This window comes from Serinus canaria, chromosome 1A (genome assembly GCF_022539315.1).
Source record: "Serinus canaria isolate serCan28SL12 chromosome 1A, serCan2020, whole genome shotgun sequence".
In the NCBI taxonomy this organism is placed as follows: domain Eukaryota; kingdom Metazoa; phylum Chordata; class Aves; order Passeriformes; family Fringillidae; genus Serinus; species Serinus canaria.
The window spans coordinates 71,373,402-71,399,214 of NC_066314.1; the positions used below are offsets into that span (position 1 = coordinate 71,373,402).

At 47.8% G+C, this 25,813-nt stretch overlaps 1 protein-coding gene across 6 annotated transcripts in view; it reads left to right on the forward strand.

Annotated features, from left to right (window-relative positions):
• SOX5 (SRY-box transcription factor 5) overlaps positions 1 to 25,813 on the forward strand; it is a 293,023-nt gene that overhangs the window by 126,291 nt on the left and 140,919 nt on the right. For 4 of the 6 annotated variants that reach the window (XM_018919866.3, XM_009095179.4, XM_018919870.3 and 1 more), the window contains exons 4-6: positions 3,426 to 3,512; positions 18,769 to 18,941; positions 21,319 to 21,387. In XM_018919866.3, the coding sequence (XP_018775411.1) occupies positions 3,426 to 3,512; positions 18,769 to 18,941; positions 21,319 to 21,387 (329 nt within the window). The remainder of the gene's footprint in view (positions 1 to 3,425; positions 3,513 to 18,768; positions 18,942 to 21,318; positions 21,388 to 25,813) is intronic. The other 2 variants (XM_018919869.3, XM_050969802.1) reach the window with 1 other exon arrangement.

The window sequence follows — 25,813 nt, forward strand, 5'->3', positions numbered from 1 at the left end:
TCACAAGCAGTTACTGAAATGCGATAGGCTGAGTATATGAATAGCATATTTTATGTAAGTACAAGATGTTAACATGGTATGTAATAGAATTAAACAAGCTGTAATCTAATCTAGGTCCTTGGCTCCGTGCAGCTATAGGGGTGGGGAAGCTATTGTCTTTTGGAATTAAAGTTCTTTTTCAGTATTAGCAGAAGGATGATTATTTGCCGATTCTGTGTCAAAATTGGGTTGAAGTGTCTTATGTAAAAAAGGCAGTTTGGATCAAGAGAGGTTTGAGACTAAGTTAGGACATCAATTTAATATGATTGCTTGGGGGTTTTTAAAGGAAAAAAATCTATATAATATTATTTGGAATAGTTAACATACAGTATTTCAACAGGGGAAGCACTGATTAGATCACCACAATCTATTTTATGCCATCAGGATTGCTGAGGGGGCTTATAATTGTGTTAAATTTTCATATTACTCATATTCACACATTAATGAACAGATGCATTGTTACTATTGGGATTTTGCCATTTGGCCTTTCACATCTCTAATCGTGATTTCCTACTGAGATCTTTACCGTTCTCGCAGAAATTCAGTCATTGATACATGGCCGTCCACGGCATTCATTACTCCCCCCTCATTCGTGCGCGGCGTCGCTCGCCGTGCTGGGCTGGAACAGGAGCCCTGCGGCGGGGCAGAGCTCCGAGAGCCCGGGCAGCGACACCGGCACCGGCACCGGCCCGTGCGGGGGGCACGGCAGCCGGGGGCTCGGGCAGGCAGGGATGCTGGAAAACTGGGATTCGGGCATTCAGGGGTTCGAGCAGGCAGGGATGCTGGAAAACTGGGATTCGGGCAAACAGGGGTTCGGGCAGGCAGGGATGCTGGAAAACTGGGATTCGAGCATACTGGGGTTCGGGCAGGCAGGGATGCCGGCAAACTGAGACTCGGGCAAGGAGAGATGCCGGCAGGCAGGGATGCTGGCAAACTGGGATGCCGACAAGCAGGGGTTCGGGAAAACAGGGGTTCGGGCAAGGAGGGATGCTGGCAAACAGTGCTTCAGGCAAACTGGGATTCAGACAAGCAAGGATACCGGCAAACAGGGGTTAGGGCAAGGAGGGATGCTGGCAAACAGTGCTTCAGGCAAACTGGGATTCAGACAAGCAGGGATACCGGCAAACAGGGGTTCGGGCAAACAGTGCTTCAGGCAAACTGGGATTCAGGCAAGCAGGGATCCCGCGGGCAGCGCGGCGGGGCTCGGGCAGCCCCGGCTCCTGAGCGGCTCCTGTAGCTTTAAGGCAGCAAGTTCGGCAGGAGACTTCGGCTTCTCCACGAGCGTACCACGGCCAGGGTTTTGTCCAGCCGCGGGGGAAAAGCTTTGTCGCGGACTTTGCTGACAATGGACTTAAAAGTAAGGCGGGCTGCTTTTGGTGCCTGGAGGCTCTGGAGCCCATTGTCAGCTCACAATGGATCCCTGTTGCCGCATTCCTGCTTTGCAAAGGTCTGTTGGCTTTTACCGACTGACGGCTCTCCGCCGCAAACGCCGCGCTCGCTCCGGCCTGTGCGCACGCCGTGCCGGAGTTATCAGAAAAGCACGGAGCAATAATCATTAAAAAAACCATCTAAAAAAAGGAACCAAGGGAAAGGGGCAGTGTGTGTCTGACCTATTCCCGCTGTGGGAAATGGTTTCCTTCGTGGATGCTTCGAGGGAACGGACGAAGTTCGGCAGTGGCCGGAGCCCGGCGGCGCCCCGGTTCAGCGGCCGCGCTCGGAGCGGCTCCGCCGGCGTCCCCGGGGTTCCGCGGGGTTCGAGACACCCTTGGGGATCACCCTTGGAGAAATGTGCCTCGGGCGGCCCAGATCAGCCCGGATCAGCCCGGGGGCGCGGGAGGAGCTCGGGGCGCTGCCCGGTGAACAAGCCCGGAGCGCACCCGGCCCCTCCTGTGCTCTCGGTGGCATCCGGAGGTTGTCGCTGCTCTCCGGCCAGACGCGGGGCTGCCCCCGGCTGTCTGTCTGTCCGTCCGTCCCTCTGCCTGCGTGCGCACAGCCTGACGGATGAGAGATGCAGGAGGGCATCCCTGGGCATCGGGGCTCGCCCAGCTCCCCCGGCAGAGCCGCCCCGAGCAGCCGCGGCGCTGCGAGCCCCGAGCTGCGGCTGGGGACCGGAGGCGCAATTAGCCAAACGAGATAATGAAGGTTGCTCGTAATGGTTTTTACTGTGGGGAAAGTTAACCAGTTGCTAATAATTGCGCGGTCTCTAGGCCAGACGGTCCCTTTGATAAGTTAACGTGTACTCCCTTTATGCTCCTGGTAGGGGGTAAACAAATGCCTGAACAAATACAAATACACATAAACACCGATGCGGAGAATAGCGGTGGATGTCTTAGATCCAGATAATAAGTGTGGGTATTGTTATTTAGATGGCACATACTGGGACACTTATCTTTTAGTACACTCCATTTTCTAACTGAATGCAGTGCTAATCGTGGGATTGAAAGCCATTGTAATTGTGTACCCATCTAAATGCTGACAAGAATATACAATTACATTGTTTGGAATTGAGTTTAATGTTCTCTGAATTTTATTAGCATTTATATTTACTTATGCATTAAAATTCTACACAAAAAGAGGTCAGAACACAAGAGTTGCAGACATAAATATCAGACCCATCCACACCCTCGCTGCATTTTTCCTGGAAATACTGAACGAATATATTTTATTTTATTTTTAAAGGAAGTGATAGAATCTGAAATGAGCAAATAATGGGTTTCCATTCTAAGCGATGCCTTTTCTCCCTCTGGATTTTGCAGTCTTTTAAAGCTTTTTTCCATGCCCAACTTTTTATTATTATTTATAATGCGTGTGTTACCGGAAAATCTTTCCACAGTGTGCTTACCACCACACGATGTTTAAACACACATTATAAAGTGGATGTAATTGTAAAGACTCAGAGGGATATAATTACATGTAGCAGATTTAGGAGCTAATTCTTTGCTTCTCTCTCTCTTTCTCTCTCTCTCTCTCTCTTTACTCCGCATTTTATCAACATAATTATTTTCTGACTGCAGACTAACACCCAGAAACTGACAGGCATCCATTATAGGCAGCAACTTGTTCACCAAATTGAAAAACAATGAACTGCAGGTTTATATGTTCCCATTGTAATACGGAATTACCGGAGCTTTGTTCCACTAGAGGAAAAAGCTAATGGTTTTGAAACAGCAGGTGACAAAACACATTCAGTTTTTTTCTTTTTTGTTCCTTTTTTTTTTTTTTTTCCTTCTCTTCCCTCCCCTCTTATCAGTTTGTTGATGAAGTCATTACGAACTGGGGCCCAGAATAGGGTTGGCCTTATTTTTAGCAGATAGACTTTTAATGAGTTCTATTGTGGAGACAGTCATGTTGATTTGCTTACGTTTTTTTTCCCCCCCTTCACTCAGAAACTCCCAGTATTGAAAAGCTACTATCAAAGGACTGGAAAGACAAGCTTCTTGCCATGGGATCAGGGAACTTTGGAGAAATAAAAGGTAACGCTGTTTCTCTGCTAAAGGAAATTGAGAATGAATATACAGATACCGCTGGCTTTGTGGAACTTTGTCTGCTCCTCTTCCCCTCCCCTTCAAACACGGTAATTTGGGGTTTAAATGAAATGTATGCACTCCCATCTGTGATCATATAAATCAATGAAATGCTGCCTTGCCCTAAGTGAGTGAATTTACATTAAGCTTTTGTTGCATATATCGTTCTCTGTTATAAACCAGCACATCCTAATTGCTGGATAGAGGAAAAAAAGTCAGTATGAGACATATGTGGTATCAGAGTATAGCAGACCTCAGTTCCTGAAATTTGAGGGTGATCTGATTTCCTTGTTTATTTTTGGACAGATTTGATGATGTATATTTATTTATTTATTTATTTTTACTTTTTTTGCATGTAGGGAAGAATAAAAAGAGCAAAGTTTGTGTAATGGTACCTCTAGGTACTGAAATTAGCCAGTGCAGATTTTAAAAGACAGCGTACAACATCTGTGCACTAGAGCATGTTCTTTTAAAGCCGTGCTCCAGAAGGAAAATGACAGAATTTGACCACTCTCCAGCAGCAGTAGTTTCTGCTTTGCCAAGATATTTCCCCATTTCATATATCTGAGGTCGTTTTAGGGAACCTGTGGTTGTTTGTTTTCGTGTAATTTAATATTTTTATAATTCCTCTGCAGTGCTTGTGATGAGGAACTCACTCAAAACACACGTGTCAAAAATTGCAAGTTTTCAGAGCAGCCATTGTCACTCTGCAAAGAAGCAGTGACTCTGATTCTTCTCCCGTTTATAGCAGTGTGCATCTGGAGTAGCAAAACCCAAGCCAACGTTGTTTTGGAAATGTGAAAGTAGAATGAAATTAAAATTAAGCCCTTCTCTCCCTGTGCTTACAGGCAGGGCTGGGTTTCTGTCCAGTACTTTGGAATGTTTTCTTGCTCCTGCTGTCCCTGAGCTAGAGCTGCTCACCCAGGCAGGCTCCCAGACCTTGTGCTGCCAGGTGTAAGGACCCTGTGCACAGGAGGTGTGCAGTATTCACACAGCACAAGGTGCTCTCACAGGTCTGTGGGTTGGTGCAGATGCAGAGAAAGTGTTATTTTAATTCTCTGGGCCTGCCAGCCTGTCACTGACAAGCCACCAGCATCACCCTGTGCTGTTCCACTGCCTTACCCAAAGGGGAAAATATTCCCTGGTTTCCCCAGGAGAATAATTCAAAGATATGTATTCATTACATCTGTGGAATAACTTTATAACAATGCAGGGCTCCAGCCCCAGCAGGCTGAGGTGGTGTTGTGATGAGGATGATGATGATGGTGGTGATTATTGTGGCTCCAGAGGGCCAAAGCTGGGTTCTTCATTCCTGCTCCATGTGTGTAAATCAACAGGTCTCAAAGAGGAAGGGCAGCCCTGGGCTGACCTGGGAGTTCTGGCTTTTAAAAGCACTTTGTTTCAGAATGACACCACCCTTTGCCATGATCTGCTGCATCTTTAAGGTGTTTCAGGGACAGAGTGTGGGGAGGCACCTTTGATTCCCACTTTGGGTGTGTGTTTCAGCAGATCTCTCCCAGTGTGTGGAGCCTCTAATTCCTGACACCCTGGAGGCTTTAGAAGGACTCCCAGTGATTCTCCAGTGCCCTGCACTCTGTAGAGCTGCTCTGAAGAGTGCTGTGCACTGAGAAGGTGGTCTGTTCCCCCTGCCTATGATCTTTTTCTTTTGGAGGGCAATCTTTTTTCTCCCTTCCTCTTTTCCCTTTCACAAGCCAAACTTGAAAGCAGCAGCAGCCAGCTATATGCTACCACCAGAGAAATTCAACAGTCCTTTCAGTCGTGCCTGGGGGAAAGGATGGGGAGCAGCAGCACAGCCTCAAAGAAGACTTTTCTTTGCTTTAATTTTTGGTTTTTAGCTTTATATTTTGAACACAAGTCGAGTTATTGTTCTGCAGCTCTGTTCAAAAGGCTCACATCTGAGGCTTTTTAGTGCCACTGTGGTTCTGTGGTTGGGGGCATGGTTATTAGGTGTTTGGATCAAGTTTGGCAGTAAGCTGTGAAAACAGGCACTGGTTTATTTTTCCTGCTGACTGCCGTGACAGTTGCAATTATTGTCCATTGTTCCTAGGTGGCTAGAAAGGAGGGAGGATACAATAGAGCATTGCCCTCTGGGGGTAAATGAATTTGACTTACAGATTCTTGGGGGGTCAGGCAGGCTGATTATTTAGTGCCCAGGAATGTGGTTTTCATGGCACCATCAGCCCTGAGCAGCCAACAAACAATGGCTCAGCTGTGCTGCAGCTATATTTAGTGAGGCAGCAGGAAAGGTGTGCAAGTTGAGCTCTCTGTACCCACACACACGTGTACAAACACACGTATATTATGCTACAGAATGATTCTGTCATTCTGTAGTTACGAAGTTTTCCAGTTGTGATTTTTTAATTAACTTCTCTCTCTGTGCTTGGCCTGGCAGCTGCGTTTTTTTCCGCCCCTCACTTCTCTATTAGTGATATTTGGAAACCCCCATTTAGGCACTGTCTTATGTTTAATACACCCTGGAATGTGGACAGCACTAGGAGCTGTGCTGCCCAACTGTCTTACACACTGAACAGTTTTTTCCATTTAACTGCTCAAAATCTCATTGTGTTTTTCATTAGGTCTGGGGGAGTTTTAGTACATCATGTGCAAAAAGGCTCAGCACCAGGCTACATATTGTTAATGCCCAAGTCTGTGTTATTACCATCGAGTTTTATTATCTGGGAGAGAGTAAAGAAAGGGAGATGAAGAGGAAGACTTTATTTTCTATTAGAGTGATTTCCTTTCAGCTAGAGAGCAGTGATATTTTATTAAAGACAGGGAAATTGGTGAGTGGTTGGAAGTGACCAGGCCCCCGTGTTCTGTGTTCAGTTGTTTCTCTTGGTTGCCTTGTCACCTTTGGCTGCTGTTTAAACCCGCCTTTCTTCATCTGCACACCCATAAAACACAAGAGCCATCTCTGAGTGTCTGCAGAGGCAGCTGCAGATTGAAGATCACACTTAGGAGGGTCTGTATCCATCCAGTCACTAATTGAAAGGGAAATGGGGTGTTTTACTCCACAGCTGGACCCAAAGGTACTGCCAGGGAATGCTCTTCAAACGGGGCAGCCTTTAGAACCTTTCATGTCTGCAGGAACTGTAACTCAAACACCTGTGCTTCTTCAGAGAGACAGTCTGGGGCTAAATTGCAAGTTTGGCACTAGAGGTTTCTTAAGAAATGCTGGTTTGATATCCATGGAATCTTTACTGTGCTCAAAGCAAGTTGCTGTATAACAAAACCTACCAAAGTGCTGTTTAATTAAGTATTTACAGTGAGGCTGTAAAGCTGTATATTGACTTGGTTAAAGCCTGTTCAAACTTACTTACTATCCTATTCCAAACCAGGGCCTTGGATTATTCTTAGGTAATGCATTTGATTGGATTCAGTGGAGCAGAGAGATCTTCAGGTCTCAAACTGGGGGTGTGCAGGAAGGAAAATCATCTCCTTATCTGCTGTCAGTGGGACTGCCTTGTTAGCTGTGCACTGCAGTGGGAGAGTGGGTGCTGTCCCCAGTGTCACTAGGAAAAGGTACCAAAAATACATTTATTTCTTAATTATCAGTGATCGTTCCTATATATAAAATTAACGTATTGATTAAACTCTGAAATGAAGCTTCTCTTTCACTGGTGCTTGGCCTCAGGTGTATCATGGGCTGTCCAGCCTTGCTCACACTGGGGTGAGTGAGGCAGCCTTAACCACGATGAGAACTCTTCTTAAAACTTCCTTGGTGTGCACAAAGCCTTGCTGCTAATCTTGTCCATCTCTCTGCTGAAACTTGGCAAGACACAGTAATGCATATTTTTTATGTTCCCCACTTAGCTAATTTTGAATAGGTGTGTGGAACAAAAGGTTAAACAGACTTCTGTTCCCAGTCCTTCTGAGCTGGTTTTCTGTTGAAGGCATTGTTAACTGTGATTGTGCCCAAGTCTCTTAAGAAAGAGTGGGCAGGTCTGAATCTGATGTATTTTTGTTGTGGTTTGAAAGAGCTTTTGTATTGTGCAGGTCAGTTTGTAAACAGCTCAGGTGAAGCTCCCGGCACTCCCTGTGGGAGGGATTGTTGGTGGGTTAAAGTCAGCTCTTCACTGTGCCCAGGGGAACCTGGGTGGCTCTGGGGGCTGTGCTGGAGTGAGCACACCTGTATGGAGAGTGACACCAGCCTACAGCCCTGCTCTGCAGCTCCTCAGCCAGTCTGGGTGGCTCTGGGGGCTGTGCTGGAGTGAGCACACCTGTATGGAGAGTGACACCAGCCTACAGCCCTGCTCTGCAGCTCCTCAGCCAGTCTGGGTGGCTCTGGGGGCTGTGCTGGAGTGAGCACACCTGTATGGAGAGTGACACCAGCCTACAGCCCTGCTCTGAGCTCACCCAGTCTGGGTGGCTCTGGGGGCTGTGCTGGAGTGAGCACACCTGTATGGAGAATGACACCAGCCTACAGCCCTGCTGTGCAGCTCCTCAGCCAGTCTGGGTGGCTCTGGGGGCTGTGCTGGAGTGAGCACACCTGTATGGAGAGTGACACCAGCCTACAGCCCTGCTCTGCAGCTCCTCAGCCAGTCTGGGTGGCTCTGGGGGCTGTGCTGGAGTGAGCACACCTGTATGGAGGTAGCTGAAAGTGAGACCAGCCTGCCAGCCCTGCTCTGAGCCCACCATAGCACACAGGTGTGTTTTGTGTGAGGAGCTGGTTCCAGGTCCCAGAGTGCCAGTGCAGGTGCTGTCAGGTGGCTTTGATGGGACATGGAGCTGTGCTTGCTGCAGACTCTGCCTGTGGCCCTGTGCTGAGGGGATGGGCACGAGAGAGTAGGCAGGGAGGGGGCTTAGGGCTGCCAATAATGGCTAAAGAGAAATAATCCATTCAGAGATACTATAGCTCATCAGAGCCCCTGAATTAAAGACATATGTTATGTAGATTCAATGTTTGGATTAAAAGGGATAATCTGGTAGGTGACACACAGAATCTTGAGATAAGTGAGCTGTGCAGATTCCTGTATGGATTGGGAGGGATAATTCCAGTTAAGTAATGCTGCACAAGTTGAAGGCAAGTAAGCTCAGGGTAGTGCTCAGGTTATGTGCAGTAATCCAGTGAGTGACACTTTGGATCACATAATCTGTAAACTAAAGACAAGAAATTCTGCATTTACATGTGGACAGGGAGAAGGAGGGGGAAAGGGAGAAGGATTATTCATGGGGAATACACTGGGTTTAAACCTTTGACTAATACAGCACAGATCCCCAGGAGATGTGTCAATTTTGCATTTGCAAATTAATGGTTCAGAAATGTTTGCAAACTTGTGTCAGCTCTGGATGTTCTGCATTATTTTTCTGTGAGTAGTATTGTAAGTGGAGAGGCAAGAGGAGGAGGGTGAGAGTCCTAAGTGAAGGAGGTAAGATATGTTGGATTGTCACCTTTTAACCAGGGTAAATTCCGTATTTGTTGCAACCTACTTGGTGTCTTCTTCTTTGTGTTCCCTTTTTTGAGGGGGTTAATAGCAGCAAATTGCAAACGGAGCTTTAGTCCTCTGTAACATTCCAGCAGTGCTGGGGTGCATGGGGTCCTGCCCAGTTACACCCAGGGAATCCTGAGTTTCAGGAGGAGGTTTGGCAGGTTGATCCCCAGGCAGTGAGGTGCCCTCAGGCTGCAGAGAGGCAGCCAGGGCTGGCTGAGCCAACACAGAGCTCTTCAGGCCAGAGGAAAGCCTGGGGGGGAGTGGTGGCTGCATGGAGCTGCTCCTGTTTGACCCAGAATGGGGGGTGAGTTGAGGGTTGTGTATCTGGGGTTGGAGGAGTCTCTTTTTACAGCATCTAAAAATGTTATTTTATGGCAAAGCAGACAATTCAGGTTGTTGTGGATTTTTGTACATAAAAGTACTTAATTTGGTCTCGAAAAGTCAGGTTCTAATTTTATTTTTAAGATGTGATTATTGATAGAGATAATGGAATAAAATTGAACTTATTGAGGCCGTAAATGCCAGTGACTTTGTTTGAACTTTTGGGGGCCAAACCAGTATATTTAAAAATTATTCAGAGAGCTGGCTGGGTCCTAAAGCTGTGCTTCATGGTTCTAAAATTACCTGATAGAGCTGAATGTCACTGAGCTGCAACTGCCAGCTTGTCACAACAAAGCAAACACACACACACACACACTTTTTACTCTTTTTCCTGCTGCTGCATAAAATTCCAGCAGCAAGTGCTATTTTCCTAGCCCGGATCTAACTTCTTGTCTAGACAGTAAAACAATGAGTAACCTCTGAGAAGCAGCCTCAGCACAAACAAAGTTGTCTGTTCCTTTTGTCACCGTGACAATGAGTTGCTAACCTGGTTGAATAGCGAGCTTTGTTTGTGCTCTGCTGTACCAGAGCTTCTTTCTGCCAGCAAAGAGAGAGTGCTCAGTGCCTGCCTCCTTCCAGCCCGGTGGGACACCGGGGTGCTGGGCTGCTGCAGGGCAGCTCATAATTTGGTTTTACTCATTCTTCACCTTGCTCTGACATCACAGAAGGTGAAAAATGTCTGTCTGCTGAAATAAACACCTTCCTTACATCTCTGCCCTGAAGTGGAATTCTCCTTGTCAGACAGAGAGGATTCATTCCCTCAATCTGTAGGTACAGGCAAATCAGAACTGTGCACTTTTTCTTTCCTTCTTTCTGTTTCTGCTTTTTCTTGCCAAGTAAAAAGCACTCAGAAAGTTTTCTCTCATTCTGCTGACTGGCCTCAGCAATGAGATGAAATGATTGAATTTAGCAAGGTGGGTAGTTGTAAGATGCAGTCATCGTGTAGCAGAGGTGGCTTAAATGACAAATGCCAGGTTTCAGATGTTTTTGTGCTGACAGCTGCAGGACTGAGTGGCCTGAGAAGCTCTGTTCCAGCCCAGAGTGAAGCTCTGAGCAGTGTTGGTCAGGGAGGTTCCCAGGCACAGAGCCACACATCCCAGCAGGGACAGGATTCAAAGCCCAGCCCCACTGCTTGGCCATGAACATTCCCACTGCTGCTCAGGAGCAGGAGGAAGATGATGTTAAATTTGAACTTAGCTCAGCCAGCTAGAAGTGTTTCTCAGCCTGCTTTTGCTGAGGGAAACATCAGCTCCTCCTTGCTTTATCAGTGACTGCAGGGCAGGTCAGCAGCACGGGTGGGAATGCTCCTCTTTACATCTGTGTTACAAACAGAATTTTAGATTTTTACTTAGGGAGAGCATGACACAGATTAGTTTGCTTTAAAGTAGAAGACTAGGTGGCCTGATTTACTTTCCTGGTTTCCTTACTAAGCAAATTATTGTTGGGTTTAGATTTCTAAAATGTCAAGGTTAAAACTGGCAGGAGGAATGAGGAAAAAATAGCTGACACTGGGATGAGAATGATACTGTGGAGGAAAGATGCTGTAAGAAAACCCTCTAGAAAAGATAGTTCTTTCATGAACTGCTGGTAATTTTATTTATTCTTTGGATTTGGTGCAGTTAGGACTAGTAGGATTTCACTCTTTCTGAGGATGGCTTGGTTAATAGCCTGTTCAGTTTGAAAACCCTTCATTTTTGTGTCAAAACTGTAACCTTTGCTGGCTAAAAAAGCCTGCTGCAAAAGGCCAGCATTGCAGGAAATGCTTGGAGGTGACTCAGTGTTTAGCTCATGCATGGGCTGCAGCTCAGCCCTCGTCTCAGGGCTGTTACATCAAAGTCACAGAGGCTGTGCTGTGGCAGGGCTCCTGCTCCATGGGCTGGATGACATCAATAATTGCTTCATTCATAAGGGTCCCCTTGGCTGAAACCCTACCTCGTCTCCAACTGGGTCAAACACAGACTTAATTATCTCTTTAACGTGTATTACTGTTAAAAGTCAGTGGGGAAATTCTTGGCCTTGCTGCAGGAGTTCTGCTGGTGACTTCACCGAGGCAGCAATAAAACCTCCTACACCACATAAAGTGCAGAATGACTTTCAGAGAGTTGCTAAAAACTTTGTGCCTCGGTTTGCTCTTGAAAAACATAATGCATGCCATCACCTTTCTACCTGCAAACAGTCTTAAAGAAGATCAATTAGGTGGCGCTTTGAAATTAAAAAATGCTTTATACTGCATGCTCTAATTATTATTATACATCCCAGCATTATTTGAATACAGAGCACTTCAAAATATTCTTATTTCCATTTAATGAGTTTTTCCCCGTAGAAAACTTTGTAGATACAGGAGGCTTTTTTCCCTTTTGTAAGCACGGCTAATGACACCAACATAATACAATATTATTATGTCTTCCAGGCTTTGTGCTCGCACATTGTTTTCTTTGATTTCCCTTTGAAAGACAGATGCTGACAGTTCAAAAGCTGTTTAGGCAGTCCCTGTGACAGTGAGCTGGCTTGGCAGTGGGTGTCACTGCACTTTGTGGGGAGGGACAGAGGGGCTGGGACAGCCCTGCCCTGGGCCATGCCCATCCCTGGTGGCTGGGAGCAAACCCCCCCACTGCCTGAACATTTGCAGCAAAAGCTCAAAATGCCTGCTAAAGAAAATATTGGCTTTCCCAGTGCCTCATTTACATCTCGTTCTGTCTAATACATTATAACAAAGTATTTACTGTTTTGATTGCAGAAGCAGTTCCTCTGCCTTTTTTTTGCTCTGGTTCTGTTTTGGGTGGGAATGCCAAGGTTTCTCCTGTTCCTTTTCTCACTTGAAGTGTGTCATTTGGTCATATTGGTGTCTTCATTCTAATGTTTATTAAAATGTTACTGTCACTGCCAGTCTGAGACTGTGAATCAGAACTAAGAATGTGTAATAGTTTATTTCACATTTGAGTAAATTTCTTCTACTACTTAAACACCATTATGGGTGGTGTTGATCTGAGATGGAGTTTAGGTTTGGTGATACAGAATGCCACTAATCTGAGTCTTCTTTCATTGCCATCTGCTGTGGCTGCTGCATCCACAACACGGGGTTTTCCTGGGTTTCTGCTCACGGTGATAGAGGACAAGCTGGCACATCTGGAGAGCCTCTTTTCTTGGTTCTTTCTGCAGTTACCAGCCTGCAGTGTGTGCTTTGATGGTCCTTTGCTGAGCTGCTTCCCCCAGGTGGGGAAAATCCACGTTCTGCCATTGCAGTGGAGGAGCAGAGAGAGCACCCACAGCAGCCTCTCCTGGAGGGCAGGTGGCCTGGTGCTAAAGGCTCTGCTGGACAGCAAATGTGCAGTGGCTGTTTGTCCTGGCTCTCAGGCTGATTCACAGCAATCCTTGAGCCATTGTTTCGAGGCTCTCACTCAGCATTTCTCTGGAGTGGTCCAGCTTGCTGGCAAGGTGTGCCCACTGTGATGGACACGTGGGGTTTTCTGGCAGCCCTGCTGCCTGGCTGGGGTGAGAGCACTGCGAGGTGTCAGGGCCAGCCCCAGGGCCATGCCCAGCTCTGGAGCTATTCCCAGCCCCAGGGCCATGCCCAGCTCCAGAACCACAGGGCCATGCCCAGCCCCAGGGCCATGCCCAGCCCCAGGGCCATTTCCAACCCCAGGGCCATTTCCAACCCCAGGGCCATGCCCAGCTCCAGAACCACAGAGTCATTCCCAGCTCCAGAGCCATTCCCAGCTCTGTGCTGCTTGGAGCAGCCCCAGGGAGGTCAGTAGGAAGCAGCTGAAGGTGGCTGCTGGGGACAGGGGTTTGCACCCCTCCCAGGTTCTTGCAGGGTCACCAGCCCTGTGATAGTTCATTACTTTGTGAAAAGGATAACTTGAGAACTGTCTGTATTTGTTGCTGCACTTCACACCACGACACAGCTTTAGACCTCCTGCAGGTTAACACAGAGAAAATGGTGAGGGTAGGACAAAAGCCCACCATCCTTGTTACCCCCAGCCTGCAGCATCTAGACAAGGGTACAGAACCAGCTGGAGCTCTCAACTCTGCAGTAAGAACATCCTGGAGCTGGTTGTACTTAGGTGGTGAGCCACTGTTGGCCTCACCTCACCATTAAATAAATAGCCCTGTCCATGCTTTGGCCTCTGTGTGAATGCAGAGCAGTCCAGGCTTGGCCGTGGCAGTGTGAAATGGCACTTCTGTTGGCCATTTTAAAAAAAGGAATTATACAAAAGGTGTGCTAGTAATAAGGCTGACATAAAAAATACCAAACTTAAACTAAATGCAAACACTTAACATTATTATAAAGACTGTCTGACTCAAGTACTTCCTTTTTTTTTTTATCATTTTCACACATTTACAAGCCAGCAGTTACCTGCAAGATATGTCAAAACTGTGACTCACCATCAGTGGAGCTTGCATGGAAGTGTGAGTAAGACAAGGGAAATTGCACAGAACTCACCATCTCTCATTAGAGCCACATAGCTGATCCCTTTTTTGCCTCAGGTTTTGTGCAGGTCACTTGAGAGTGTGGCTATCCAAGTTCTTACTTTGCAAGGAATTATTACCTCAAAGAATTGAAATTATCATTAAGTACTATTCCAGTTACTGGAAGGATGGCTTAGTCCTGGGGAAAAAAAAGTACCCACTAAGCCATGTTTTCCAGGAAGTATTCTCCAAGAGAAGATTTTTTTTTATAAAGCTGATGCTGATAAATTTTCCCTTTTGGTTTATTAGCAAACTGAAATAGCTCGAGAAATGTAATGCAAGAAGTCTGCCTTTTGTCAGAGTACTTTCACTCCAGCTGTATAAACCCCTGGAATTATGCACTGTACTTAGTAAGGGGGATATAAAACACCCCTTGTGGGCACTTCAGATTGTCTCTGAAAACAGAACAATGATGAGGAGGCGAGTGAATCTGCGCCTGGCTGCATGCTGCATGTGCTGCTGGTGTCTGCCCTGAGCTCACAGCCAGGCTTTGGGAAGGGCAGCAGCTCACCCTGCAGTGCCCAGGGACACCTTTCGGTGCTCCAGGCTGTTCAAAGCCCTGAAAATTGAACATTTCTGAGCATGGGGCATCCACCACCTCTCTGGGCAGCCTGGTTCTGTGTTTTACCACCTTCACTGTAAAGAACTGCTTCCTTATATCCAAGCTGAACTGACCCTCTTTAGTATAAACCACTGCCTGTCCTGTCACAGCAGGCCCTGCTGAAAGGTCCATCCCCATCTTCAAAAGCCCTTTAGGTGCTGGAAGGTGTCTCTGGAGCTTTCTTGTCTCCAGGCTGAGCAGCCCCAACTCTCAGCCTTTGAGAAGAGAGCTGCTCCAGCCCTGGTGATGCTCTGGCCTCCCCTGCACTCTTCAGCACATCCCTGGCCCTGCTGTGCCCAGCACCAAGAGCTGCAGGCTGCACTTTGCTCTCGGGACTCAGAGGAAGCTGCTGAAGGGTTTTGCTGCCCTGTGCCAGCCAGGCAGGCTGGAGGGGGTGTCCTGTGCAGGAGGGGTGTCCTGTGCAGGAGGGGATGTATTACAGCGGTTTTCCAAGGTCCCAGGAGGAGGGAAGAGACAAGACAGTTGACTCCATGCATCAGAAGGCTTGATTTATTATTATATGATATATAAGATATAAAAACTATACTAAAAGAATAAAGAGAAGGATTTCACTACCAAGGCTATCCTAAGAATAGCAAAGAATGTGTAAACTGAAGTCTTCTCAGCCCGAGACGGGCCGAACAGGTGAATTGTGATAGGCTCTCAACTGGAAACAGTCTGATGGGGCCAATCACAGATTTCTCCCCGTTGCATTCCACAGCAGCAGATAAGAATTGTTTACAGTCCGTTCCTGAGGCTTCTCAGCTCTCAGGAGAGGAAAATTCCTAAGTAAAGGATTTTTCATAAACTATGTCGGTGACAGGGATGTCCTGTGCAGGAGGGATGTCCCAGTGCAGGAGGGGATGTCCTGTGCAGGAGGGGATGTCCAGTGCAGGAGGGGGTGTCCCAGTGCAGGAGGGGAGTCCCAGTGCAGGAGGGGAGTCCTGTGCAGGAGGGGATGTCCAGTGCAGGAGGGATGTCCCAGTGCAGGAGAGGAATGCCCGGGGAAGGAGGGATGTCCAGTGCAGGAGGGATGTCCCAGTGCAGGAGGGATGTCCCAGTGCAGGAGGGATGTCCCAGTGCCAGAGGGGATGTCCCAGTGCAGGAGGGGATGTCCCAGTGCAGGAGGGATGTCCAGTGCAGGAGGGGGTGTCCCAGTGCAGGAGGGGAGTCCCAGTGCAGGAGGGGATGTCCTGTGCAGGAGGGGATGTCCAGTGCAGGAGGGATGTCCCAGTGCCAGAGGGGATGTCCCAGTGCAGGAGGGATGTCCCAGTGCAGGAGGGGATGTCCCAGTGCAGGAGGGATGTCCCAGTGCAGGAGGGGATGTCCTGTGCAGGAGGGATGTCCTGTGCAGGAGGGGTGTCCCAGTGCAGGAGGGATGTCCCAGTACAGGAGGGATGTCCTGTGCAGGAGGGATGTCCTGTGCAGGAGGGGATGTCCTGTGCAGGAGGGATGTCCCAGTGCAGGAGGGATGTCCCAGTGCAGGAGGGATGTCCCAGTGCAGGAGGGGTGTCCCAGTGCAGGAATGGTGTCCCAGTGCAGGAGGGATGTCCTGTGCAGGAGGGGGTGTCCCAGTACAGGAGGGGTGTCCCTGCCTGTGCCTTCTCCTCCCCAGCCTGGGCACACGGGGCTGGAGAGCAGCACAGCTCCTCTGCCTCTCTTGGGGACTGTGAGCTCTCTGCCTGTCACTTCACACATGGGGAAACATTCTTCCACCCTTCAGATTAACTTAAAGATGGGGATTAATTTAACTTTACAAAGGGCATTTTTTTTGATTCCCAGCTGAAGGCTGCTGCAGGAGCTGAGAATCCAGGGATGAAGCAGCAGTGCTGAGGAGCTGTGCTGTGTGCTGGACAGTGATTGCTCTCTGCTCTCCCTCTCTCAAGGGCTGAGGCACTCCTGAGCATTCCTTCTCTCTGCAGGACCTTCTTCCCCTCTCTCTCATGCTTGCATCCACCCTCAGTAAAAGTTGGGGATAAAATACCTGCTGAATCACTAAATAAACACAGAATATTCTGTTCTCAGGTGTTTCAGTGGCAGCCTCAGTGCAGGGGAGTGTTCCTTAGAGGAGCTTTGTGCTAACCCCCTGGACAGGCCAGGCAGGGGCTGCCTCCTAGAGCAGTTCTGCACCCTTGGTTGGAGACACTGCACCTAGAGCAGTTCTGCACCCTTGGACACTGCACCTAGAGCAGTTCTGCACCCTTGGGGACACTGCACCTAGAGCAGTTCTGCACCCTTGGACACTGCACCTAGAGCAGTTCTGCACCCTTGGGGACACTGCACCTAGAGCAGTTCTGCACCCTTGGACACTGCACCTAGAGCAGTTCTGCACCCTTGGAGACACTGCACCTAGAGCAGTTCTGCACCCTTGGACACTGCACCTAGAGCAGTTCTGCACCCCTTGGGAGCACAGCACCTTTCTCCTGGGAGCAGCAAATAAAGGATGCCGGAGTGGCAGTCGAGACCTCTGATCAATTCCATGGCCAGGTGGCAAATGCATTTCTTGTGGCAGTTCTCTGTCTGCAGTGTTGGAAGGAAGGCTCATCGTTGGAAGTGTTTTCTTCAGCCCTGGGTGTGTTTTAGCACTGGCTCCCATTCCTCCTCACAGCTTTGAGCAGAGCAGGTTTGAAGGCCTATGCTTTCTGTTGCAGTGTGTTTCTCAAGTTTCCAGCTTGTACCACAGTTTTTCTGGAGGCTTTATCTGAGAATCTTCTGCTGTAGTTCTTTGTTATGTGGTGAGAATATTTTCACGGAAATTTCCAGAACCCTAATGAAAAACAATTCAGTTGCATTTCTTCTGTCACAATTTTCCTGGTGGTTCTCTGAGGTTTTCCACTTGCACATGGCTGTCTACAAATGGGTTTGAGTGCTTGCCCTTGGCTAATGCAGCACATGGATGTTGCTCGGGATCACATCACTGAAATTAGGTAAAAGTAACCAAAACCAAAAGTAAATCAAGCTATCAAGCAAAGAGGCCTCCCAGTGGCCCCTCAAAGGCTGTGGTGCAGCCTTCCAGAGCAAGAGCAGAGGATTCACCCTGGCAGACATTTCAATCCAGGGGAGCAGGCTGTGTGAAATACTGCAGGGAACATTCCTGCACTGCCAGGGGGAGGCTAAATGAGCCATTACCAGTAGCTCTTTCCATGTCTGACTGATAGTTGGCTAGGAGCATGCTTGCTGTAGTCGCCAGGTTTTTTCTTTTTTTTTTTTTTTTTTTTTTTTTCACTTGGAGAGCACGGGTGACATTGGCAGAAGAATGCTTCCTGTGCTTGAAAGGGGTTTGTGTGGCAGGGTAGTCCCAAAAGCAGGCTATTTTCAGAGGAGGCACTGACACTGATAGCCTTAATCCTCTCCTGAAGGCTTTTTAGAAAGGTTTTCATAGGCTCTGACTCATGTGAGAGGGTGTGGTGGTATTGGGGATATCTGTGGATTAGCTGCTACACATATTTTCAGGTCTTTGAAATTCAGTCAGATGATCCTACGTATATTAAAAGTGCTTTTTTTTTTTTTTTTTTGTAGTGTATGATTCATAGCTTTTGATTTTTCTTGGAATTTTTTCTTCCCTTCCTTTATAACACTGTCCTTCTGGGTAGAAAAATAATTTCTTCAGCATGGTTATGAAAGTGAGGTGGTGAGTTCCTCTGTCTGTGTCTGCTGAGCTCCACCATAAAAACCATTTAACAGCAGTACAAATGAGAGTAATGGTGAGTGGTGTTTAACTCACATTTTGGATATGTTTATAAAAGAATTTTTCCTTTTAAATTGCACCTTGGTGGCAGCAACAGCAATAGGAGTTCCTGACAATTTAAATGCTGTGGAATTTAATCCTGGTCAGGGATGTGGATGATATAACAGGTAACAGAGGGATGTTAATGCTTACCCTGCATCAGTGCTTTGGCTCTACAGAAACTGCACCTTTTCCCAAGTTTCTGCCATAATTGTTGTTGTCTTACAAATGTGGAAGGGTTGATTTTTGATCTCCAGTGTTTAAACCTTGAAACTTCCCCAAAACAGGCAGTGTTATTTCCCTCTGTAATCTGACAGCTGAAGGGGGAAAGGACCATTGCAGGGGGACCCCAGCTCCAAGCCTGTGTGCAGATTTACCCTCCAAGGCTCACGTTCCTGTAGAGGAGAGGTCTGTGTGTGCAGCACATTGCAATCTGCTGCTGCTCTTTGCCTCCCCTGAAACTGCTGACAGCAAAGCTGCACCATAAAGAGAAAATCAAGAGCTGCATCTCTCTAAATGTTCTCTCTTCTCCTTCCCCCCTTTTTCCATTCTCCCCCACCATCTGATGCCCAGGGACTCCAGAAAGCCTGGCTGAGAAGGAGAGGCAGCTCATGGGCATGATCAACCAGCTGACCAGCCTGAGGGAGCAGCTGCTGGCAGCCCACGACGAGCAGAAGAAGCTGGCAGCGTCTCAGATCGAGAAGCAGCGGCAGCAGATGGAGCTGGCCAAGCAGCAGCAGGAGCAGGTGAGTGAGCCCTGCAGCCCCAGCCCCTCTCTGCCAGGGCTGCCCACAGGCCTGGCTCCAGCCTCCGTGCCCTGAAGGTGCTCTGCACCCAGAACCTTTGCTGTGTGTTCTCCAGGGTGGAGAGGCTTGAGCAAAAACGTGCCAGGAGAATGCTGTGCAGTTTGATCCTGATCGTGGATGGAGATGTAACAGGTTACAGAGGGGTGTTAATGCTTGCAAGCTTGATTTGCAACGTCCTGGAGTTGTTCAGAGCCTGCTGCCAGCAGTGCCAAGGCTGTGGGTTCAGCCTCTCCATCCAGAGTTGGACTGGATGCTCCCTGGGAGTCCCTTGCAGCTCAGAGTATCCTGCAGTTCTCTGTTGTCTTCAGTGCTGTTAGGGCTGCTGAACTGTCTGTAAAGAAACAGGCAAATCCAGCCCTCCTGAAAACCCCCAAAACAGCTTTAATTCAGAAATCCTGAGCAGGTATAAAAAGAGCCAAATGCAGCACTTGGATTTAACGTGAGACATGGAGAGGGTGGGTTTTGCCAGCTGTGGAAAAAAGCAGAGATTAATATAGAGTCAGTGAACAAGTGTGACTTTTTTTCTTCTGCACTTGAGAGGGTTGATTTTCAGTTCTTGCAAGCATGCCCTAGGCTGGAAATGCAGACATGGCTTTGACATGGCATCCCTTCCAGGGGGCACACGTGGACACACAGCATTTTAGGCAAAACCATAACTTCTCTCACAGATTTCACTGGGCAGATTTTAACAGAAATTAATGTCTGCTTTTGTACTTGAACATGAGCAGAGCATATTTAGATATCTAGTTTAAAATTTTATCACAGAATTGCAGCTCTGTGAGTTTTATCAAACTCACAAAATTCTTTGAAATCTGTCATAGTTGTCATATTCAGTGTTGGTATCGTACTTAAGCAAGTCTTGAGATTTCTAAGGCACTGCTGCTGCCTTCAGACATTTAAGCCTTGGTTTTCCCTGGTTTTTAATTATTTAGAAATATTTTAATGAACAAAGGGTATTTTGGCCTCCCACCTGAAATGCCACATGGGGAACAGAAGTGATTTACCTTGAGCTGCAGAGTTTGTGTCCTGCTGTTGTTGGGACAGCAGAGGTAGAGGAAGGGGTGAAGGTGGAATTGGCAAGGTTCCTTCACCAGGAGACATCCTGTACCAGCCCTTCCCTTCAGCCTGCCTCCCAAAGTCACCTGTGCCACAGCACAGCTCTGGCATTCCAAAGGGAAAGAGAAAATGAAGGCAGCAGAAAAAGGCAATAAGAAATTCGGATAACTAGGATTTCTTTAAATTGAAGAAATTGTGTATACTTCTTTATTATGCAGAAATGAAAATATCCAAACTCTGAAAAAAAATGTAGAGGTAAAAATTATTTTTCTTTCTTAAAAAAGGCTCCAGAAAGAAAAAAGTCCTTTGCTCTGTTAGATGTGGAGCTAACTATGAGTGAGTGTTTATTATGCAAAGAGTCTGATAGTAGAAAAGAAGCTACCTAAGGGGAAGAAAGCCCAGAATCTCCCCCAGTAGGAGTGTGTAAGTTACCTGGGAGGTGTGCATGACACAGGGGAAGAGCAGAGCTCCTTGCAATGTCTGTGCTGCACGGGCTGTTCATGGCAGCTGAGCTTTTCTGACAACTCCAGTGAAAGTTCTTCAAATTTGCTTTTCAAGTTCAAGAGTGGTTTCTGTCCCTCCAGCCCTTAGAGCTCTTCACTCTGTTCATGTCTGCTTTTTCCCTTCATGGCTGTGAAATGTGTCCAGGGCAGCATTTGCAGCCATGCAGGGAGAGGGAGGGAGGGTGGAAGTCCTTCTGGGAGGCTGCCCGTGGCTGTAGAGAGCCTGAGAAGGACTGCAGGCACCCCCACAGCCCTGTGCCCCTGCCTGCCCCTCAGCTCCTGCACTGACACACCTTGGAGAGCCAGCATTTCCCAGGCTGGGTTCCAGTCTCTTTGTACACCAAGAGCCCTGCTTGCTCCACGGTGTCAGAGTGCCATTTCTGGGAGTTTTTGAGCAGGTGGTGCCAACCAGAAGAGTATTTCTGGCCATCCTACTTTGTTGCTTTTTCTACCTTCCTCCACCAATTTTTGGTTTCTCTGCTGGTGTTGTTCTGTCTCCTGGGGAGTTGGAGCAGGGCCATTTCAGGGAGATGTTTGCACAGGTCCCTGCCTTGTGTGCAGCTCAGCATTTTGCAGAGCTGTCCCTTTCTCTCACAATGAAGTGAGCCCGTGCCCCTTGCTCTGCAGCAGCTCTGCCCTCGGAGGGTCCCTGGCTCAGTGTAGGGTTTGCAGAGCTGGGCAGGGTCAGAGCTCCCTGTGCATGGACTCTGGGAATGGTGATCCATGTCTCATGATTCTTCTGTGCAATTTCTTCACAGATTGCGAGACAGCAGCAGCAACTTCTGCAGCAGCAGCACAAAATTAACCTTCTTCAGCAGCAGATCCAGGTCAGAGACACATCTCCTCCCACACCCTGTTGTTCTTCCTTTCCCTTCCCCACTCTTTCCCTCAGCCATTGTTGCCACAGTTTCTTTAAGATCCTCTGCAGTTGGCTGGCATCTTGTTGATGGAAGTACAGAGGATTTTACCTGTCATTGAGCAAAAGAAAGGTCAGTTTCTGGAAGGCCTTGTGTGATGAACATGGTTCTCGTGGGGTCAGGAAGAAGCTGTTAGAGGGGCTGGTCATGCAAGCAGGACATAATATAAAATAATTCAGGAATTTGCAGGACCAGTCCTCTTTCCTCAGGAGTGACAAAAACATTGCCAGAAAGAGTTTGTTTGGAACCAGTGTCCTGCAGCTCTGTTTCTGAGGCTTTGCTGAGGTGATTGATAATCCTCAGTGCTTGACAATCAAGTGCACCTTCTTCCCTCTGCCTGAGGTGTTGGGAAGTTTTGTGTGAGTGGGAAGCTGGCCAGAGGTTGGTTGGGCTCAGGAGAGCAGCTGTGTAAGTTCCAGGTACCTGCAGCTCTGTTCCCAGGAGCAGAAGTTGTTGTTAATCCAGCATACCCAGAGAAGGTCGTTCTTCCTGCCCTGCTGTATTCAGAAGTTTTCTTTTCGTGCCATTGACTCGATTTCATTTTCTTCCATGTGCATGCCCCTGTGTTGGGAACAATGCAAATCAATTTGCCTGTGGAGGTTTCCATGGAATAACAAAGGAGGTTTGACCTCTTACAGATACCTGGGGCCAGGGTGGAACCTCTGGCTGTTTCATCCTGCAGTTTTGTGCAGAGCATTGCAGCTTGCTGTAGGCTGGCTTCTGTTTGTTCAGTAGCAGCAGGATTCTCCTTCCAAAGCTTTTCCTCAGCATTTCAGAGGGAGTTGCCTAAAATTATCCATCCCAATTGTAACCCATTTAAGAAAACCTAATTCCAGGCAGATCAGAGGAGCTGTATGGCTTCATACTGGGGGAACTCTTGGCTCTGTCATTCCAGAGGACATTCTGTCTGTATCTGGACTTGGGAATGTATGAAAAACTCCTGGGAAGCTCCATCCCTCTGCTATAAGGCAATTTCTATGCAAGATGTGCTTTGCTGAAAATAATTTTGAGATTGGTAAGGCTTGACTTGGCCTTGATCTCTGTACTCTTTTCTGCTTCCTAATTTGTGTGTGGGAGGGATTTTTCATTATTGCTGCATTTTTAATGAGACTTTAAAGCAAAACAATAGTAAAACCTGTACAATAGCAAGGAAAATATTTGTAATTTTCGCATTTAGCTATGGCAGCGAGAGAGGAAGTTGTTTTATAAGCAGTGAATAAAAATAAATTGAAGTAATGTAATTTGACCCCAACCCTTTTAAGTTGTAATGCCCTGTAGATAAGAATGAAGTATGTTGTTTTTAGGGTAGTGAAGAAAACCCTGGTTATTGATAATGAGATATAGAGCCTTTCATCTCTTGATCCCTGGTCCAAGTTTGACCTAAGTCAGGAGTAAATGAAAGTCAGCCAAGTCCCATCTGATGGGGGCTGCAATCCTCAGAAATGATTTGGGGGTCTGGCTCCGGGGATTGCAGATGAAATACTGACCCTGCTGAGGTCAGGGCTTCACCTCCAGGGTGCTCTCCACACAGACCCCCTCAGATCTGTGGCACCCTCCTTTCGGATGGTCAGAAAGAGAGGTCAGGAATGGAGCAGGCAGGGAGACAGTGCTGCTCTCTCCTTCCCACAGGGCTGATCTGTTGGCAGGGACATTTGGGTGATACTGCACAGGCAGTCTGGGCCCTTCCGTGCCTGTGTGATCCTGGAGGCTCATCAACCCTGGCTGAAGCCATAACTCTGAAGGGAAAACCATTTAGAAATAAAAAACAAATCCTTATTGACAGTGAATGCAAAGCAAAGCATTTCTCCTCAGTTAGACTGTCAGAGAAGAAAGAGTTCAGAAAGAAATCCTCCTTGGTACGTGAGTGAAGGCAGTGGAGTCCCCCCAAGGTGCCCATGTTTACAGTGGTCACTGAGTTTACAGTCAGCCTGTGGGTTATGGGAGGTGGAAGAAAGCTGTGACAGGAACGGAGCTGTGAGTTCAGCTTTTCTGACCTTGCCCTAATTAATCTAACAGGCTTCTGTCACCCTGGCCTGAGGTTTTGAAATAGCATGAGATTTACTGACAGGGAAATATTCCTACAAAGAGTGGATAACTGTTTGACTTAGGTGCAGCTGAATGATTGTGCTGTAGCTATGAACTCAACTTATTTATGACAAAGGAATCGTTTTACTTGAGCCAATTTTTTTCCAAGCTTGTAAGAGTCGCCATAATTCCACATAAATTATTGCAGAGAAAAAAGCCATTGAAATATTGTACTGAAAGCATAATACCCTAAGGTTAGAAAAAAGCATAACCTGGCTGACCCCATGATTTATGAGTCCTTTCTGTCAGTGTGCTAACTTGGAAACAGTTCCCTTTCTCCTTAGCCCATCACACAGTCCAAGCCAGGGAGAGGCTGTGAGTCCCTCTCCTCCTGGGGGGACTGCAGATGCTCAGGGGAGCTGCAGCTCAGTTCAGCCAGCACTGCTGGGGTGCTGGAGGAAGATCCTTTGGTTCCTGGGGCTTGGAAAAATGTGCCTGGCCTGGGGTCTCTAAGTGCCATGTCTTCTGCCAGCCCATCTCTGCTGAGTTCATTGGGAGGTGGTGTCACTGAAACAGAAAACAAGGAGTTTGTGTGGAGAGTTAATTAAACTGGGGCAAAGTTGCAGATTAGATTAGACTGGAGAATCTGTACGACCTCAAAATGCTAAAATGGATCTAGATGGGATTTTGTGTTTTGGCAAACGTTTGTAATCTTTATTTCTACTTTTCAGGATGTTCTAGACCTAATTTGTGAAGAGGTTTGAGTTTCTCTGGATAATTAGCTAACCCTGCCTGTTTCTGTGCCCCTCTGGGACGCAGCCCCCCGTGCACAGAGCCTTCTGCTCTGCCCACCTTTGTGGGGAGGTTTTCCCTCTCAGGTTCCTGCCTGCTGAGTGCTGGTGCTGCTCTCCCCTGCACCCCTGCTCCTGCTGCTCTGCCCCAGATGGAGCTGCAGTCTGCATTTCCACTGCTCTTGTGCATCAGCACCCCCAGGGTTCCAGGCTGCATTTGAGGCTGGCAGTGCCCTGCAGCTGTGGGGCAGGCTGGCACCTGGCACAGCTCAGCAGGTTCCTGCCTTCAGCTCCTTCTGCCCTCCAGGGAGCTCTCCTGGTTGCCCACTCCTCCTCTGTGGGCCAGCTGCTGCCTGGTGCCCTCTCTGGAGCTCCCACGGCAGAGAGGGGCAGGAGCCTGGAGGGCTCATGGGCTGAGCTGGGCACCCAGGGGTGTCACCCCTCCTCCAGGGTGTCCCCAAGCCACGGGGCTGGGAGGGCTCCTGCAGCCCAGAGACAAAGCCTGGCCCAGGGAGGGTTTGCTTTGGAGCTCACTGACAAATGTCACTTTAATTGAACTGTATTTGAAAGGAAATATGGTTGTTAAAATTCATAAAGCAATTCATATTCAGTAGGGCACTGTTGATAAAATAGGTCAACCTTGCAGCCTAAATTGTGATAAAACTGATACTGCTAATCTCACAATTTTGTAGAAAACCTGACAATGTTTTATGTTTTTCCCTCAAGCCCCAGCTCTTGGAGTCATGTGATGACAAAAATGCCAGCTTTCGTTTCTCCCAAATGTAAACTTCCAACTCTCAGATTTCCAGGCAAAATCTGAAACCATGAGCACTACAAGTTCCAAAATTAGAAGGCAAACAAAACAGAGGCCAAATGCTGTTTTCTAATCTGTTCTGATTTTTAGTCAAAATTTTTTTTGGAGAGCCCAGCTCAAGATCTTGGAACACTTCAGGTTGCCAATAATGTAAAACTAAGATCTCAAAGCAGCAGGCAGCAAAAACGCTGCTTTAGTGTTTCTGACATTCAGGCCACAGTTTTGTTTGACTTTCTTGGTTTGACACTGTCAGTAATTGGTTACTAATTTGTGTTCTTTTCTGACATGCTCAGCCCAAGAACCAAGTGCTTTGTGCAACTCGGGGGCAGTTCCTGCCAGACAGCAATCTGTGTTTTAGGAGAGGGTTTTCATTTTCCTTCAGAGCTGGAGCAGATGTTCTGATGGAGCCCTTTTGTTGTCAGGAGGTTTGGACCCCTGGGAGTGAGGGGATCCCAGCTGAGTTCTCTGGCCTGCCCCACCTGGGACCTGCTAAATGCCTGAAATGTGGGAATTCACCTCTCCAGCACTAGAGTTGGGTTAAAGAGGGAGTAATTTTGTTCAGGGCTGGAGGTGCACACAGCAGGTCCTGCAAGGGGTCACTCCTGTCCCTCTCTCCATGCACAGAACAGTTTTTACCCCATTGCCACAAACCCCAGCCCAGTTCCCAGTCCTTGTGTCTGTCACTGCCTTCCTGGGCCACTTGTCT